At 32.0% G+C, this 17,667-nt stretch overlaps 4 protein-coding genes across 4 annotated transcripts in view; 3 read left to right on the top strand and 1 right to left on the bottom strand.

Annotated features, from left to right (window-relative positions):
• Nucleotides 1-309: 309 nt before the first annotated feature.
• Nucleotides 310-5,544, bottom strand: cand_035490 (HEAT repeat family protein; the record flags this gene model as incomplete). Its single annotated transcript, XM_067213775.1, has 1 exon — nucleotides 310-5,544. The coding sequence occupies one exon, from the start codon at nucleotides 5,542-5,544 to the stop codon at nucleotides 310-312; it is 5,235 nt and encodes a 1,744-aa protein (XP_067069968.1).
• A 506-nt stretch (nucleotides 5,545-6,050) lies between these two features.
• Nucleotides 6,051-9,266, top strand: cand_035500 (SNF2 family N-terminal domain-containing protein; the record flags this gene model as incomplete). The annotated part of the gene is made up of 1 exon (XM_067213776.1): nucleotides 6,051-9,266. The coding sequence occupies one exon, from the start codon at nucleotides 6,051-6,053 to the stop codon at nucleotides 9,264-9,266; it is 3,216 nt and encodes a 1,071-aa protein (XP_067069969.1).
• Nucleotides 9,267-9,436: 170 nt separating this feature from the next.
• cand_035510 (DEAD DEAH box helicase) lies at nucleotides 9,437-15,544 on the top strand (the record flags this gene model as incomplete). Its single annotated transcript, XM_067213777.1, has 1 exon — nucleotides 9,437-15,544. One exon carries the CDS (start codon nucleotides 9,437-9,439, stop codon nucleotides 15,542-15,544), a length of 6,108 nt encoding a protein of 2,035 aa, XP_067069970.1.
• Nucleotides 15,545-15,947: 403 nt separating this feature from the next.
• Nucleotides 15,948-17,667, top strand: part of cand_035520 (uncharacterized protein) — a gene marked incomplete at both ends in the record, with an annotated part of 3,117 nt that continues 1,397 nt past the window's right edge. Inside the window, 2 exons of the mRNA XM_067213778.1 lie at nucleotides 15,948-17,534; nucleotides 17,582-17,628. Of these exons, the coding sequence (XP_067069971.1) occupies nucleotides 15,948-17,534; nucleotides 17,582-17,628 (1,634 nt within the window). The remainder of the gene's footprint in view (nucleotides 17,535-17,581; nucleotides 17,629-17,667) is intronic.

A 17,667-nucleotide genomic window follows, 5' to 3' on the forward strand; every position in this document is an offset into this window, starting at 1 on the left:
CATTTACCTTAATTAAAATAATGAGAAATTTACTATTCTTCAAAGATACACAAGTATCTAGATTAATTCACTTTATTTCCCTATTAGGAATATACCTTAAATAATTCTTTTTAATCTGTACTGTCTTATTTCCACATACATGTATACATACATGCATGTAACGATATTATGTACATAGCATTGACAATAAAATTCTAAAACATAGATATAAAGAGATGAGATCATTTCTAAATATAAAATAGGACCTTAAGTTCTTTACTTTATTCATATGTAATTATATAAGTTAATTATAATAATTAATTCTAGATGCTAGCGATGTTTAGATATTTTTGTTGGGGTCCAGCTCTGAGAAGAGTCATCAGAATCTATTCCTTTTTTATTATTTGGACGTTTTCTATTTTTTCTTTTATATAGCTTTATTTCTTTTTCAGATATGACTTCAGTTTGTGAATATAAAGTTTCATTCATGAAACTTTTTAATTTAGCTGGTTCATACCGAAATGTGTAAATACTTGAACCCTTTTTACGGAAACAGTTCAAACTATTGTAAACTGTAGAACGAGTTAGAGTAACTCCAGCTATATTTATGGATGAAGATTCCCCTGCATCAATATCAAGATGAGCATATTTAGGTTTTTCCTTTGCAATACAAGTATTTGGGTTAAAGCAAGATAAGTTTTGGTCATTTATCTTGTATTCTGCTTTAAGTACCTTTTGCATACAAGTGCAAATAGTTACTAATAGTGTACAAGTATATAATGTAAATGATTTTGACTGACAGTGTTCATTCATCTTTTCATTGTAGTCTTCCAAAAATTGAGAACATAAGATGCACATTTCTCCCATAGTGTAAATAAGTAGGAGTACTTCTGATTCATATATAAATGGAGTACTCATTATTAGATAAGAGACAAACTCTACATAAAGTAATATAACTCCATAGTTGTCTATTTTATGTTTGGAAAATAGTTTATTCAATAAATTATCAATGCTCTCGCTGTTTATTAGTAGTTCCAATTGTTTACAAAGCCCTTTTATTATAGTTTCACGGAGTGTTTTCTTATTTCTACATTTCTCAACATAAAGACGATTATATAACTCCATGATATTACTACAAAATATAGGTATTGATATCCCACAACATTCATTATTCTGTAAATCATTATCAAATATTCTTCTTGTTTCTCCATTATTTTCAAAATTACCAAGAAAAGTTGGAAAATTCCCCATAATAAAATTAAAACCATATACTGTGATGTCTTTAAATTTGTTTATAACAAGGTTCGGAAATTTATCAAATAGATTAGAAGTTATCTGGTATGCTCTAACGCTTAGATCCTTGTTTAGTGAGAAAAGCATTCCAGATACTGGTGCAATAATTGAAGTTGGATTTACCAAACCTTGTCTATTAAATTGTTCAAGAATACAAATGACTAAAATAGCGACCATTTGTCTTTGATGTTGAGTAAACTTTTCATTTGAGCATTCATTCAGTAATCTAATAAGGTCCAATAGTAAATCTAAATGTGCAGCCAATGGCTGTGCAGCTGATACAGATGCCAATCTATTAAAATATTGTGAAGAACCATATTTAGAGGCTTTTAATGATGAAAAATGATCAAAGTTTGTCCTAGATGATATTGGAGAGTTACTGTCAGTTTCAAATTCAGAGACCTTTGCAGATTTTTTTCTAATAGGCGTATAGAATATATCTGATTCTTCATTATCATTCGTTGTTTCAGAAAAGATTGTATTCAATTTGTCTTCAGAACATGAATAGCTAGCATTATAGTTGTCTGATATTAGATCTTCATCTTCCACTGGTTTCAGTGCCTCAGTTTCGTATGCATTCAATAGTGAAAATATACATTGTAAACAGGCAATGCATAAGTCTGAGTTACTAGAAGTTGGATTATCTGTGCAACCACAAATTCGAATAGCACACTGGATAAGCTTGCTAAATTTTATTGTTTTTATAAATTGTTTTTGTTTGATCAAAAATTCGGTTATTGTAGGTAAAATAACACTTTTGCCCAGTTTCCAGTCAATTTTGTAGTAAAGTGAGCATATCAAATCAAAGACGAAATTACTTGATTCTATACAATCACTGTAATCGCTTTCAATGTTTTCATCTGATTCTTTATCACTCTCTTTAAAATTTATAAGTTGCTGGTTAGAATTGCTAGTTACAAACGAAATACCAAATTCGGTTTTACAATAGTTTGTCTCAACTATTCTCCCATTTTTAAGAGACAAAGGCAATTCTGGACTACTAAACTCGTAAATACACCCTATTATCCAGCAATTACGCCTAATAATGTCTATTGTTTTCTTATCAAATAAATCCAAATCTTGCTTGTTATTGTAATCCCATATTGTATTAATTTTGTCAATTATCAACAAGTGGAAATGAGTTTTGTCAATATCTGGCTTTTGTATTATTTTACAAAGACAGCAAATAGCTGATTTTATTAATTGAGGTGATCTGGCATTGTTAATTATATTTATAAAATCTATTACGAGTGAGCTAATATCATAATTTATATCCAAAGGAATTATATATGATAGTATATTACATATATGTATTAGGGCATCTGATGAACCACTATTAATGTCTCTCATGTAAATGATAATGTGAGGGAATACTACAGTTGTTGAATGAGGAAATATTTCTCCCAGTGTCTCTAATGCTTTCAGGCAGTTTATTTGAAAATTTGAAAAGAGTAAATCATTGCTTTCTGTGATTAAACCACTTCCACTTGCTTTACTTACTTCTGTCTCATTATTTGCATGCTCAAATCCCTCTAAAAACATATCCAATAGTAATGGAACCCATCTTGTGACAGATTCTTCTATTTCAGAGCCAGACATACTTGTTCGCATCGCATCAACCAATTGATGTAGTAACCAGTTTGAAGAACCTTGAAGTTGCTGGAAATTTCTGCCTTGTGAAATCTCCAAAATATTTACGAAGTTTGTACAACTTATCTTGTTGCAAACTTTTGATTTGCTAAACCAAAGTGAAGTGAATACATCCATTACATAACGTCGTATTGTCTGAGTCTCTTCAGGGGATGTTAACCTTCTTAGTAACAGAGCCCCTATTGAAAGATCAAAATTCCTTTTTTCATACAATTGACGCAAGATGCGCACTGCAGCAATCCTTACCAGTGGAGATATATCATATGACATTCTGCAAATACTTTCATACATATATTGAGGAATTTCCATTGAAGATGATTCTTTACTATTAATTTCTAAGTTCAAGTCACAATTATTATCTAGGATTAGTTTTTCTATTAGTACAAGTGATCTTTCCCTCACTTTCGGTGCTTTATCCTGCAATGCATTTAATAAAGCACTAGATATTGAATCGTTTGTAAATGCCAATATCGGATGAGTAATCAAGAGATTTCCCAAAGCATTAACTGCTGTACGCCGTTGTGACATACTTGGTGAATTATGAATGTTTACTAATATGCAATTTAACATCAATTCAGCCAACATAGTAAATGTTGAAGATATTATTTTACACCACAGCCTATTTATTGTTGATTGTATCATTTGTGGTAATTTTGAAGAGTAAGCTGTTAAAGATGTAATATTATTTGTAATAGGCGATAACCATTCATTTAAAAATAAAGAATGTAAATCTTGATATTCCAAAACACTACTATCTGACTTCAATGAAATTTTATTATTTTCATGTTTCTTTATTATATTTTTGTCGTGTTTACCCAACTTTTTATGCCCGAAGATCTCTTTCTTTTTATTTTCATCATTTGATTGCGTATTGAGTCTCATTAATAGTTCTAAGATAAAAGAACTTCTAATTGAGGAATTTAAATCAAAAATTGTTGAATTTCCAAGTATATCTCTTGTCATCCCCATCATATTAAAATTCGTAATTGTTAGATAATGGAAAATTGAAATGGCTGAAATGTTTAGTATATCCCCAATATCTAACTTAAGCTCCTCTGATTTAATTCCGTGGCAAACTTCGACTTTAACTTGTTCCAAAATGCAATCATCACAGTTCCATATTTCAGGAACATTACTTGGCTCAACACTAACACATTTCATGTGAAACCAACGGTGGCATTTATCGCAATCAAGCATTGCTGCTTGAGAAATCCCTTCATTATTTAAGCAATAGCAACCAATAATATCTTCATTGTTCACCTTTACCTTTTCATTTTCTAATGAGATATTGTCAACTTTAGCCTCCAATACTATATTCTTACTAATATTACATACACTTTGTATAATAGGTAATGATAAACCAATTAAAGTTATACTTAATTCTCTAGAAGATGTATCAACTAACTGAGCAAGTGACCCTACTAAAGTATCCGATGTTAAAGCACTATTTGATATTTTTATTAGTTGAATAATTATTACTTGAATTAATAATTTAGATAAACAGAATTTAGGTGAAGTTGAAGACTTTACCAAGTCAACAAGTAGCATAGATGCAATATCTCCATGATCATTGCAGCCATCTCTTTGCTTAGATTTTGTTATTATTAGCTTGTTAATATAGTAACCAGCAAATTGAGAACATATTTTTTTTACTAGTTCATAGTGCTTTTTAGCCATATCTAGTGCATTAAGTCCAAATTTTCCATGCCAAATGTTATTTGGGCAAGAAACTCCATGAATTAATCGTAGTATAAGAAATGTATACCCATGTACTAAGATCTGAGAATCAACCATAACCTTAGATTTTTTTATAGATTTATTTGTAGTTGTTATATTGTCAAGAATACCAAAAATTGAGGCTAATGAGCCTTCCATAAATTTATCAGATATATATAAATGAGAGAAAAATAGCTGCACTATGCATTCAATTGTAACTAACATCAACTTTGGATGTATATCTGGTAATACAAATATATATGGTAAAAAAGATAATAGTTGAATTGCACTAAGTTCTGAAATTTTAAATGTTTTTATAATTTCTATCAAGTTCTCTATTGAACTAATATATATGTTCAAATACCCATCCAGTATTGGCTTTCCTATCTTTATATTCTCTGAAAATATATTAGGTAAGATACATCTTAAGTGCATTCCTAAAACTCTATATACTTTTTCCATAAATTCTTCATGAGTATAAATATCTTTAAATTTTAGAAATAAGTTAACAAGGGTTAAGCATGGAATAGAAATCCTAGTAATTACATTTTCACCACTCACTTTGTCTGCAGCCTCAGTACTTAATTTCTTGTGAAATTCCGAATAAAACTCAATACTTCCAATTTCATCAAGTACCCTACCAAGCTGCTCTGCTAAGCTGTTAAATTTATTTGAGTATATATCTACTGTACTTTCTGCTCCACCTTTATCAGCTTCTTTAAACTCAATACTATCCAAAGTCTCCCCAGTACAAAATTTAATTAAGTCATAAATTCGGATTTCTTTCTCTTTGTATATGAATTTTAGGATATCACTTGTTTCAAAGTGCCACACATTACCTTCTTGCATAGTATGAACTCGGATACTACATAAATCTCCTCTTTTCAACTGCTTTGATATCTCCATCACAGCTACTTCATTTCCCAGATCAAATATAAAATATCATGAATATTAAGAAGTCTTTTAGAAGGAGCAGAAAAGAAAAATATAAACTATCGAAGTACCACAATTGTTTTCCTAGTATACCAATTTTAGCGCTACATATTCTTACTGTCATGCCGGTATACAATTTTGTAAATAAACAAAAAATACATGACTTAATATATGGATACCTTAAAACTGATAATTAATGGATTAAGAGTTCATAGAATTTCTTTTAGTAATAATAAAGGCCCTAAGTATAAATATTTCTTACTACTACCAATTACTGATAGATATCATAGACAATCACTATATTTCTATTAAAACATTACCCAAATATAATTAAATCGAATTCTAGTCAAGATATTCTTATGAAATAAGAACCCAATATAATTGGACTTAAAAATAATACTCAGGGGTGTAATATTTGACAAAATTATGTAGCACCGCTTCATAGGAGGTGGACAATCAAGAAAAATAAAGAGTGAGAAATGTATGCAAAATTTCATGAAGAAATCAGTAAGTTTAGGTATGTGATTGGAATATCTCACGATGTTACTGATAAATATTTGTTCACATTACTTCGGCATTCTGGTTTTGATTTAAATTCTGCAGTTGATACTTTCTACAAAAATTTACAAATTACACATTCCCCAAAAAGTCAAGTATTGGATACACTTAACAATAAAAATAATCATGATATCACTATATTTGATGACGAGTCCATGAAAGAAGTTAGAAACTTGATAGTCGAGCCTTTGAGTAAAAAGAAAGCAAATATATCCAATGGAGCAGATGCTAATCAAAATTCAACTTCTGCACAACTCAATAGAACCTCACTTAAAGAGAATATCTCAGAACCTTTCTTAATATATCTAGGGACAATTACTTTGGAATTTCTGAGTAACTTACGAGGAAAAATAGAGATTTCAGGGGGATTAAACGTTGATTTAAAGCTATCTATAGCATCTCAATCTGGTATAAGAAAAAAGAGAAAAAACAATTCAGAAGAGTGCTATTCGGTGGAGGATGCACTAAACTTCAGCATACTGAGAGTAGTAGTAGAAGGTAGAGAAGTAGGAATGCTTTCTTCAAGTATTAAATTTATATATCCACTAATTGCAGCTGAAATGATACTAATTAAGGCTAGAATTAAGTCAGATTTTCCAACTAGTTATCTTTCCTTTGGAGAGTTAATACCTCTTGAGATGGTAATATTTGCAACATCAAAAGCCTTCTACCGAAATCAGAAAAGTGCCATACTCAAACAATCAAAAATATTAGGTAAAAAGGAATTGAATATTGAGATGAATGACAATTCAAATGATAATAGTTTATTGTTAAGAACAGTATGGTCCCAATTATTTGAAAAAGTTGAATTGCAGGTACAAAAAAAAAGTTTATGGGCTTCATATCCTAAGTCCCAAAATTATGTCTACTCAGAGGATACTAGACAATGCTTAACTATTGATGAAATTCTTTGTCTAATTCCAAGAAATATTGATATAGTTGAAGAAGTTGAGCTGAATACAAATATATTTAAAAGTAAGCTCTATCCCTATCAGCAACAAGGATACTCCTGGATGAAGTCAAGAGAGAGAAAATATGAGAACTTGAATGAATTGCATCCACTTTGGGAAGAGCTAAGCATAAATGAATTTGATATAGAGAGCTTTTCTTGGATTGATATTAAATATAAGTTAAATAAAGAGTATCAATTCATATACTTTAATCAAGTTGAGGGGATATTGTCTCTAGAATTCCCAGCTTTCGTTAACGAGAATTCAGGTGGAATTCTCTCTGATGATATGGGTCTTGGGAAGACTATTCAGACTCTTGCTCTAATATGTGGAAGTAAAAAAAAGAGAAATATGGAGTTTAACGAAATTGAGCAGCTATTTGCAAGTTCTATTCAGTCTTCACATGGGCTCTATACACCTTCAAAATCCACTTCTGAAAATTTACATCTTCCAGAAGGAGGGACTTTAATTATTCTACCACTATCTCTAATGTTGCAATGGCAGCAAGAAATTGAAAAACACCTTAACATAAATTCTATGAATATACTATCTTATTATGGTAATAAAAGACACCAACTCAAACCGAGGAATATTGCCCGACATTATGACATAGTTTTAATGACATATGGCACACTATCATCTGAATATGATCTTTTATTAGAAAGTACAAGCAGCTGTACAGCCAATAGATCAGCTATATATGGAGTATACTGGAATCGCATCGTACTAGATGAAGCACATTTTATAAAAAACTCTGATTCAAAAGTATCTAAAGCTTGTAATGCTTTAGAAGGTCATTTTAGATGGTGTTTAACTGCAACACCTATTCAAAATACAATTAATGATATATATTCATTGATAAGATTTCTCAGGATAGAACCCTGGTGCAGGATTTCTTGGTGGAAACAATTAACCAGTGATACAGCTACAATGATAGAGACTCTAAGAAGAATCATAAGCCCTATCATACTAAGAAGAACTAGGGATACGATTGTAGATGGCAATTCAATAATAGTACTACCAGAAAAGAATGTTCATACAATATGGGTTGAGTTGGATTGTACTGAAAGTGAAATATACAATTCACTTTATCAAAGATATAAACAAAAATTTGATTCATTAATTTTAAATGGGACTGTTATGAGTAATTTTAGTGTAGTTTTAACTCTTCTTTTGAGATTGAAGCAAGTAGTATGTCATCCACTACTTTTACACATCCAGTCTACCAAAACTACAAAGATCTACCATAATTCTAAAACCAGGGACAAAACTCAAGATTCACCTTTACCATCGTGCCCAGTGTGCATGGATTATTCGGAAGACCCTGTAAATCTACCATGCAAACATATACTTTGTAGAATATGTGCATTGCAGCTTATTTCAAAAAAGAAAGTTGGAACTGCAAGTTGTCCGTACTGTAGAAATATTTTTAAGAAAAATGAATTGATGGCATTACCAGGAACCCAAAGAATTCCCAAGGCAATTCTTAGTGCAATAGAAATGGAGATGCACCAAATAAAAAAGATAAATAAAGGTGAGGTTAATAAAAATCTATTACAAATGAGTGAAACTACACAGCTTCCGGAGCAGTCTCAGCAAGCTAAAGGAGTACTATATGAAAGAGAATCTTCACTAATAGATACTTCTGGTACTTACTGGAAGCCTACAATATATTCAACAAAAATCCGCACTTTATTGGAATATTTACATAAAGATATAAGTGATGATCAAAAAGTTGTGATATTTTCTCAATGGACAAGTTTCCTAGATATAATAGAAATGGCACTAGATTGTCATAATTTCAACTTCCGACGTTTGGATGGATCTATAAGTATGTCTAAACGTGGTTCTATCATATCATGGTTTAATGAAAGTAAACAAAAGATATTACTCGTCTCTATTAAGGCTGGAGGGGTAGGTCTAAACTTGGTTGCAGCAACACGAGTTTATTTGACTGATCTATGGTGGAATCCAGCAGTAGAGGAGCAGGCCCTGCAACGTATATATAGACTTGGCCAGACCAAGACAGTACATATGTACAGAATTGTATGTAGAAAGTCAGTTGAAGAGAGGATTTTACAACTTCATCAATTAAAATCGGATATATCTAGTAAAATACTTGGTGATGAAACTAATGAAAAAATTAGGATTGATCAATTTAAGACAATATTTAAAGAATTTGTCTAATAACATTTTAAGAATATTCCCGCCTATTAATAAATATTTGAGAGTATAGCCTAATATTAGCTATACATAAACACTTAACTATAAACCGGATTTGTTATTGTGGAACTATATTAAATAATTTTTTCAGAGAAGCAAGTGATATTCTTAATATTACTTGATATATATGAGCTATGGAGCAAACTCTTAAGGTAGATGGAGATCTCTATCTAGATAGCAACTTACTGGAGCCGAAATTAAAAGACGAATTATTAAGTAAATCAGAAGATTTTGCAGTTATTTCCAATGATATTGGCGAATCTCTCAACTCTGGGCAAATATATTACTCAGCAGATAATCCTATACTTCTGAATAAGCTCAATGAGCTATTAGAGAAGAAAGAAGATATACTAGAATCAACTCATATGCTAGGAAATATATTAGAATGGTATTTTGGCTCAACTACAGTCTCTCTAAATGATATAACTCCAGATATAGCAGATGCTGAAAATGTATTTGTCCATGCAGAAGGTTTGCTACTAAATCTCTACTATACTTTTGGTGGATGCTCATGCTCTTATTCTTCTTCTCCCCAGACTCTACCATATATCTACCTAGTCGAAAGGTTCATAAGTTTTATGCTTGAAGCAGGAACTAAACAAATTGTATTAGTATTTCTGGACTGTTTTAGAGTATATCTTGAAAATATCAACCCTGGTCTATTGATTGTACGTGAGATATTATTACTACATGTCAAGCTTAATCCAAATATCTTTACATATTCCCACTTTATTCACTGGGTTAGTAAGGAGTTCCAGACATATATGGACAATCTTGAATCAACAACTTTCTTTATTGAAGACGGAAGTTCAATTACTCAGGAATATATTGATGATGGAACTCCTATTTCACTGAAAACAGCACTTTTATCCTTTGGTCTAGATATTCTAAGCTACTCTAATGTAACACTATTTTATAAAATTCAAAGAAAGGGTCAAAAAATTATTGCACTCTCTTATTCTTCAACTATAACTCAACTATTTGTAGAATTATCTAGAGAAATCATTTTAAAGAATATTTTGGATAAGCCTTTACAGGAACCGGAATATTGCAAAGATCACGAATACAACTGTGCTAATGAAGTAATTGGTAATAAAGGAGATGAAGTCATTAGTATTTCTCAATTACTTATACATGCATTTATAAAGAATTCAATAACGACTGAAGATATATTAAAATCATCTAGTGATGAAGATACACTTCATAATATAGAATTAATAAAACTTTTTGGGAAGATATTGTTAATTTCTTCTTACTTGAAGAATTATGTCATAAAGCTACTTGATCGCTCTAAAATTGCAGCAATATGCTATCGACACAAGAAAAGTGGAGACTGGGAATTTCTTAATGAACCATGCAAGTCTCTAGAATACCTATATTTCTCTGAAACAATTAAACAACTAATAACTATTCAATTAAATGATTTTACAGGAAATTTAAAACATATAAATTGTGCAGATATATGCGATCTATATGATCCAACTTTGATGGAATTTATATTTTTACTTATTGGTGAGATGAGCTTAGTTAAAAATAATAAATTGGGTGTTACAGCAGAAACTCTAGGTTTCTCAGAGAATCAAACTATAGAAATGGAGAATTTCTGGTCTGAAGTTAATGGTAATTCGTCCTCTTTATTTCCCATTGTGTTAGATGGGATCCTGTCATCTTATACTGAGAATGTTGACTTGTCCATTCAAGAAGCAATAAATTCGGACATATATACTGGAGAAAAACCATCATTACTTCCATTACGTTCGAAATTTGTTAATAGAGTTATGTCAGAACTAGGAGTCCGAATATCAGATTTAGGACAGCTGGATAGTACGGATATTGATACGAAGAATATACCTTCAAAAGAAACTGCCTTATACCTAGAAGATATCATGGAGATTGTTGGAATTAGAGATGTCGCACTTTGGGAAATAGAACGTCCCCAAGAAACACGCCCAACATATAGGTTTGATAATGTTTGTACATCTGGAATATCAGCTGAACTTCAGAGAAAAAGGAAGCTTAGAGATAATCAACGTAATCAACAATTTTGGTTTGATCTAGGGCAATTACTGACTGGTAATGAGAGACTTCACCAGGCAATAGTCGTGAATCCTTTTCATGTATGGAATACTTGTAACGAATTATCTCCCAACAAAATAACTAACAACTCTCTATCTTCAAAGGCTGAAGAGATAAGACGAAAGAATGAGCAGGCAAAGTCACAAAAGATGCAACAGGATGATGACAATCAACTGAAGCAATATGAGATTAGACTGAATCAAATACTAGCAAAGGGGGATCCTGACTCATTTATGCTAGCAGTTTATGATATGTTGATTGGCCTACCGAGAAGAACTAATGAATTTAATAGATTTAAAGCCTTGTCACGTTCATTCAAGCTACCAAAATCGCGATGTAAAATACTAATTAAGACAATTCAAACGTGTATGTCTGTAATACGTAGTTTTAAATGCAGTACCTTACCTGATGCTAATCATCTAGTGAGTGCAAGATCGGCAATATGTATGACATTTAGGATCATTATTGAGACCTTTAATCAGTACTATGATATCATTGATAAGAATGACTTTGGTGAAATGATTAAGGCTCTATTACAAATAGGATTTACAACTTCAGCAAAAAATATGATCACTTTATACAAATATAAGATGCAAGAGAAAAGCAATATAGAATTAAGTAATAAAAAAGCAAAGGAAAATAGTAAAACTGAAACAGCTAATAAGAAAGGTAAACAAAACAACACAAATAATAGGAAAAGAAATAAAAACAAAACTGAGGGGAATATAGCTGAAGATAAAGATGGATATTTAAGAGAGGTTGAGAAAATGGTATCTGAAATGGAATCATTGTATATATCACTTCCTAACTCTGGAAAATATGACAAGCTTGCACTACACATAAAAGAGGGCTTAGAAGCTGCTTTTCAGCTAAGATATATGGGAGCAGACTTTGAACGCTCTACAGGAAGCATTGTTGATCCAAGAGTATTGTTTCTACCTGATTATTGGCAAAAATACATACTAGATATTATAGATAAGGGAGATTCTGCACTAGTATGTGCACCAACAGCAAGTGGAAAGACATTTATTTGTTATTATGCAATGGAACAAGTGCTAAGATATGATAATGAGAGTGTAGTTGTTTTCGTTGCACCAACTAAAGCCCTAGCGGATCAGGTACATGCAGAAATATCATATAGGTTTGGATCTAAGACATACCCAAATCACTCAAAAATCTCTCTATTTTGTAAGCTTAGTAGAGACTATTCCATTAACATTCCAACTCAATGTCAAATATTGATAACACTACCATATATGCTTGAGCTACTTCTAATGAGTAGTGTATATCAGTCATGGGTATCGAAGATTAAGTTTGTTATCTTTGATGAAGTTCATTGTATTAATGAATCAGAAGGAGGTGTCTATTGGGAACGTATACTACAACTAATCCCATGCCAATATTTGTGTCTATCAGCAACAATTGGAAATCCATATTCTTTCTATAATTGGTTGCAAAAAATTAAAAAGACACCTAATAGCCAAGTCCACTTAGTTACATATAATGAACGCTATGCTGATCTATCTACACTGATATACCATCAAGGTGACTTATATCCATTAAATCCAGTTCTAGCATTGTCATATGAAAGAATATTGAACTACGAACTACCTGGAGATTTTTACTTAACACCTGCCGATTGTCTTGATTTATATTTGGCTATAAGTAAAATAATTAAGAAGGATGAGCAGAAAGAAGCATTTGAACAATATGTATATTGGCTAGATCCAGATATGTACTTTAATGGCACTTTAGCCATTACAAAGAAACAATATAGATTCTACTTGGTAACTATTTTAAATGTAATGGTACAACTTGTAAGAAGGCAGGTAATTACAAAGGAGTCTTGGACATATATAACTAGAAATTTACTCTTAACACCAAGTTTGACTTATCAAAGGAAATTAGTTCAATTAGCAAAGGAGAGTGATTGTGATATGTATGATATTGTAATGAATACTGGTAATAATGGTGTACTTAGGAGCTGTAGTAGCAAAACAAATAGTGATCTTTTCAACAGCAAAGAGTTTATTGATAACATTAGAAAGAGCGAGGAGGTCTTAGTATACTCTCAACGGCTACCCTCTGCATACAAATTAGCAGATGACCTTTTGGAAATGATTCGCAAAGTACAAAGTGAAAATTTATTGCCATGTATTATATTCAATATGGAACGGAGTGTTGTAGAACATTTAGGACAGAGCTTAATTGGAAAACTTGAAAAGGATCATCACTATAAATATTGTGGTACAAAAGAAGCTATACAAATGACTAAAACTATTAATCGTCGTCGATATGAACAATACTTGAAAGATATTCAAAGGCGTGACATGTTATTGAAACTAAAAACAATGAGTAGACAACAACGTGAAAGACAAGGAATTATAATTGATGAGAGTGAAATACAGTCTCTAGAGAATCTAAAAGAACCTATCGATATCTCAGAAGAATATGATGCAGAGTTCTTCTTATGTGATAGAAAAGTTATGGGAGGTAGGGAACGCGAAATCCAGGACTTGATTAGCTCATGCGAAGGGAAAATATCACCAATATTTATAGAAGGTTTAAGGCGTGGTATTGGAATTCATCATGATGGCTTGAGCTTACGTTATAGACGTGCTGTGGATACTTTATATCGCATTGGATATCTACTTATAATTATATCAACAAGGACTTTAGCGCTTGGAGTAAATATGCCCTGTCGGACAGCAGTGTTTGTGAATGACTCTATAACACTAACTCCACTATTATATCGCCAAGCTTCAGGTAGAGCAGGTCGTCGTGGGTATGATATCCAAGGAAATATAATTTTCTGGGATATATCTGCAAGAAAACGCAATCGTTTACTAACATCTGAGTTACCCACATTGACAGGAAACTTCCCAGTCACACCAACAACTGTTCTGCGTACATTTATGCTATTTAATAGCATATTAAACGAACAAAGCAGACAAAATATAACAAAAGAACGTGCAATAATATCACTTAAGGCTCTGGTAAAGTTCTTTAAGGATCCACTATACTCTGTTGGACACTCTCAAGAATTTCATAATAAACTTATAGCTTCTCAATTTAGATTTACAGTGGATTTTTTACAGCGATCACAAGTCTTAAATGCGCATGGGATATGTACTGGTTACTCGGGTATCATTTCTCATATGTTTGAATTTGAAGGAACAAATCTACTACTGGTTAAACTTATTCAATCAGGAATAATATTTAAGTACTTGTTTGATGAAGGATCTACTGAACAGTATTCTGCAGAGAATACATATTCAGTATTGAAGTCTGGTAAGCTTCTACTAACTTCCAATCCAGTGCAACGTTTACTCGTTCTACTAGCTCACATTTCAATATGTAAACCAATGACTAAAAATTGCCTTCATCATATACGCAATCAACTGATGAATTCTTCATCGAGTAACCTGAGGGATCAGCTTTATGGAGGTAAGATTCAACCATTATTACTAACACTACCAAAATATGTACAAAGTTGCATCGACAAATATAACAATTCATTATTTGAGAGCACAAAAAACTCCCTTATTACTACCTGTACTGACATGGACTATGAAGAATATGAGTATAAATTACCTCTATCTAACCACTATCTGAGAAGCAATTCAGATATCAATGGTGGGTCGATACTACAAAAATTCTTTAACAGCTTTGAGAGTACTAATTCAAATATATGCATTCAAACTCCCTTTATGTCTTTGCTTGGATGTAAAGACGCTGATATTAGGTCACCTCAACAACTAATATACAATACTAGATCAAAATTAAATTGTACAAGTGATTTATTGACATGTATAGATAGTGACTCCGTAGTAGTCACAACACAAAACATTTCAGGTAAATCTTCATTATTAAACTCAGATGTGTACTTGACAGTGACCTTACTTAACTCATTTCTGGTCGACTTCTATGAGACTCAGAGATTTTCAGAGATTATCCGCAAGAATTATATTCCTGTATCTGAAGTCTTCTTCTTAATACTAGATTTTAAGGTGTTATTAGACCGCTTCTTATATTCATTTAGTCTAACTCGACAAGATATGGCTCCTGCTACAACTTCACTTTATAAGAATTTGATAAATCTCAATGAAACTTTGCAATCTTTATATAACACCTATAGAATTATAGCAGCTAAAAATGATGCTTAACATCAATCTTTGAGAGTAAAATATATTGCATTGCTTGTATATCTCATTGACAAATTAGTTTACTATTTGAAGATCATAATTCGTCAGTTTTAAGGTACTCCCTTTAATTTTGAAACTTAAGTACACATTTCAGAGCCTAACACATAAATTAGACATTACTGGAACAGACTTTTTCTAAGCTCTAGATTAAGACACAAAAGTGCACTATGCCTAGGCGCTATGTTAATACCTTAGTGCTAATATCCCGATATAGGAAAGTACCGGGATCCCTTACTGGAGCACCGCGCAAAGATCAATTTAGTCGATTCTTTAAAAGTATTTAAGGATTTATAGATAAATAAATAAAAATAGAAATCTTGCATAATACTTAGTGAGAGAGGTATTTACTTAATTATAAAAAGAAATGAAGTTACTTTATTTAGGCCTCTTGATTGTTAAAATTATGAGCGTTGTAGCGGATTCTATAATTTCAATAAATGACTTAGTACCAGAACCAAATCCTGTTATTGAATGGTCTGTGGGCTCAGGACAAGATGTTACATTCGCAAGAAAGTTATTTGAACTGGTAGTTATTCGGAAACTTCAACTGCTACATGGAAGAGGAGACATCCCAAGTCTTAGATTATGGGTTAAAAATTTAGTGGAATCTGAGATGGTTAGGTCTACTGCCATTATATCTGAAATAATGTATACCTTAGAAGAAAATCATATTAATCTTGATCTATTACCAGAAGGATGGAAATCTCTTGCTAGGGAAGGTAAAAGTTTGAAGCGTCTTGCAGATAACCTCGAAAAGAATGATAATTTTACTACATGGGAAATTCTTAATGTTGCCTGGGCAGCATTTGATTATTGGGCTATTGTACAGGAGATTGGTTTACCAAATAACCCAGAGGAATGGTGGTATAGTGGTCCAATGGAACTAATTGAACAGGTGAGGGCTAAACGCAGTTTAGTTGAAAATTTCCCAGGTTTAAGTATTCTAGCAAAATGTTATTCATCAATTTGTACATCTTATGAAAATAAAATTATTTTGTCACCTCATGGGAAGAGTATGTCTGAATCAGAGATAAGAGATTTAAGTCACAAGCATGGTATTTACGCTATGCTTAGATACGTTTGGAATTACTGTCCAAAAGTGTTAGAATCCATTTTAACTTCAGTAAATAGATACATAATTCTTAAAGATGAAGGCAAATTTGCAAAACAAAATGGAGTACCGTATTTATCTGATAGTACAGGCAATGTCCGTTTACTGCTATCCCCAAATGGTTATGCTCTACCTTACAACTTGAACTCACAATCTGGAAAAGATAGGCTTGAATACCATTTAAATATCCAGGTATCTGGTATAGATCAGAGCAAGAGTGAAGGATCAAACAATCTTCCTTTATTCCCAGAACAAGAACGTCTATTTTGGATACTTACTAACGTATTTTCAGCTCTGAAGAATATAAAGTGGGCAAATGGTGACATTGAACTTGGTTATATTAATGGGTTAGAGAAAAATAATGAATACGAAACTGCTAAGGAGTTATGGACGGCTTTTGCATATAACTCTATTGGCCAGATACACCCTGAACTTGATATCCTAAATTCATGCTTATACTCTGATAACTCCCCACAATTGCAACTCTTTATAGATCTACTTCATGAACACCCAATTAGTACGGATCTTAGAATTGCACCCCTGTATACAATACTAACTCCTGAGTACTCCCAAAATACCATTTCAGAGAATAAAGTGGCCGGAGAAGGTATATCAATGGAAGAAAAAAGAGAAGCAAAATATGAAAATTTATATGCAACTAGACCTGATAGCACACAACCTAGTAGTCAAATATTGGAAATATTAGATACTGGAAGCCCTTTTAAAAGAGTACTGAGAAGTAAAGATGAAGATGAAGACGAAGATAATTACTATACAGAAGATCCTGCAACTGAAGTTATTTCACCTTCAACTTCTCTTAAAAGTGAGTTACCAGCACAAGTAAATTCTTCAAGAGAGTTCACTCCTTTAACATCTATATTAATTAGTGCACCACAAACCCCAAGAACACCTTCAGATGTCTCCAAAGAAACAAGTTTTAGAAGTTCTACATCACCCAAAAATATTAGTCCTG

Source organism: Cryptosporidium andersoni, assembly GCF_001865355.1.
Source record: "Cryptosporidium andersoni isolate 30847 chromosome Unknown contig_30, whole genome shotgun sequence".
NCBI lineage: Eukaryota > Apicomplexa > Conoidasida > Eucoccidiorida > Cryptosporidiidae > Cryptosporidium > Cryptosporidium andersoni.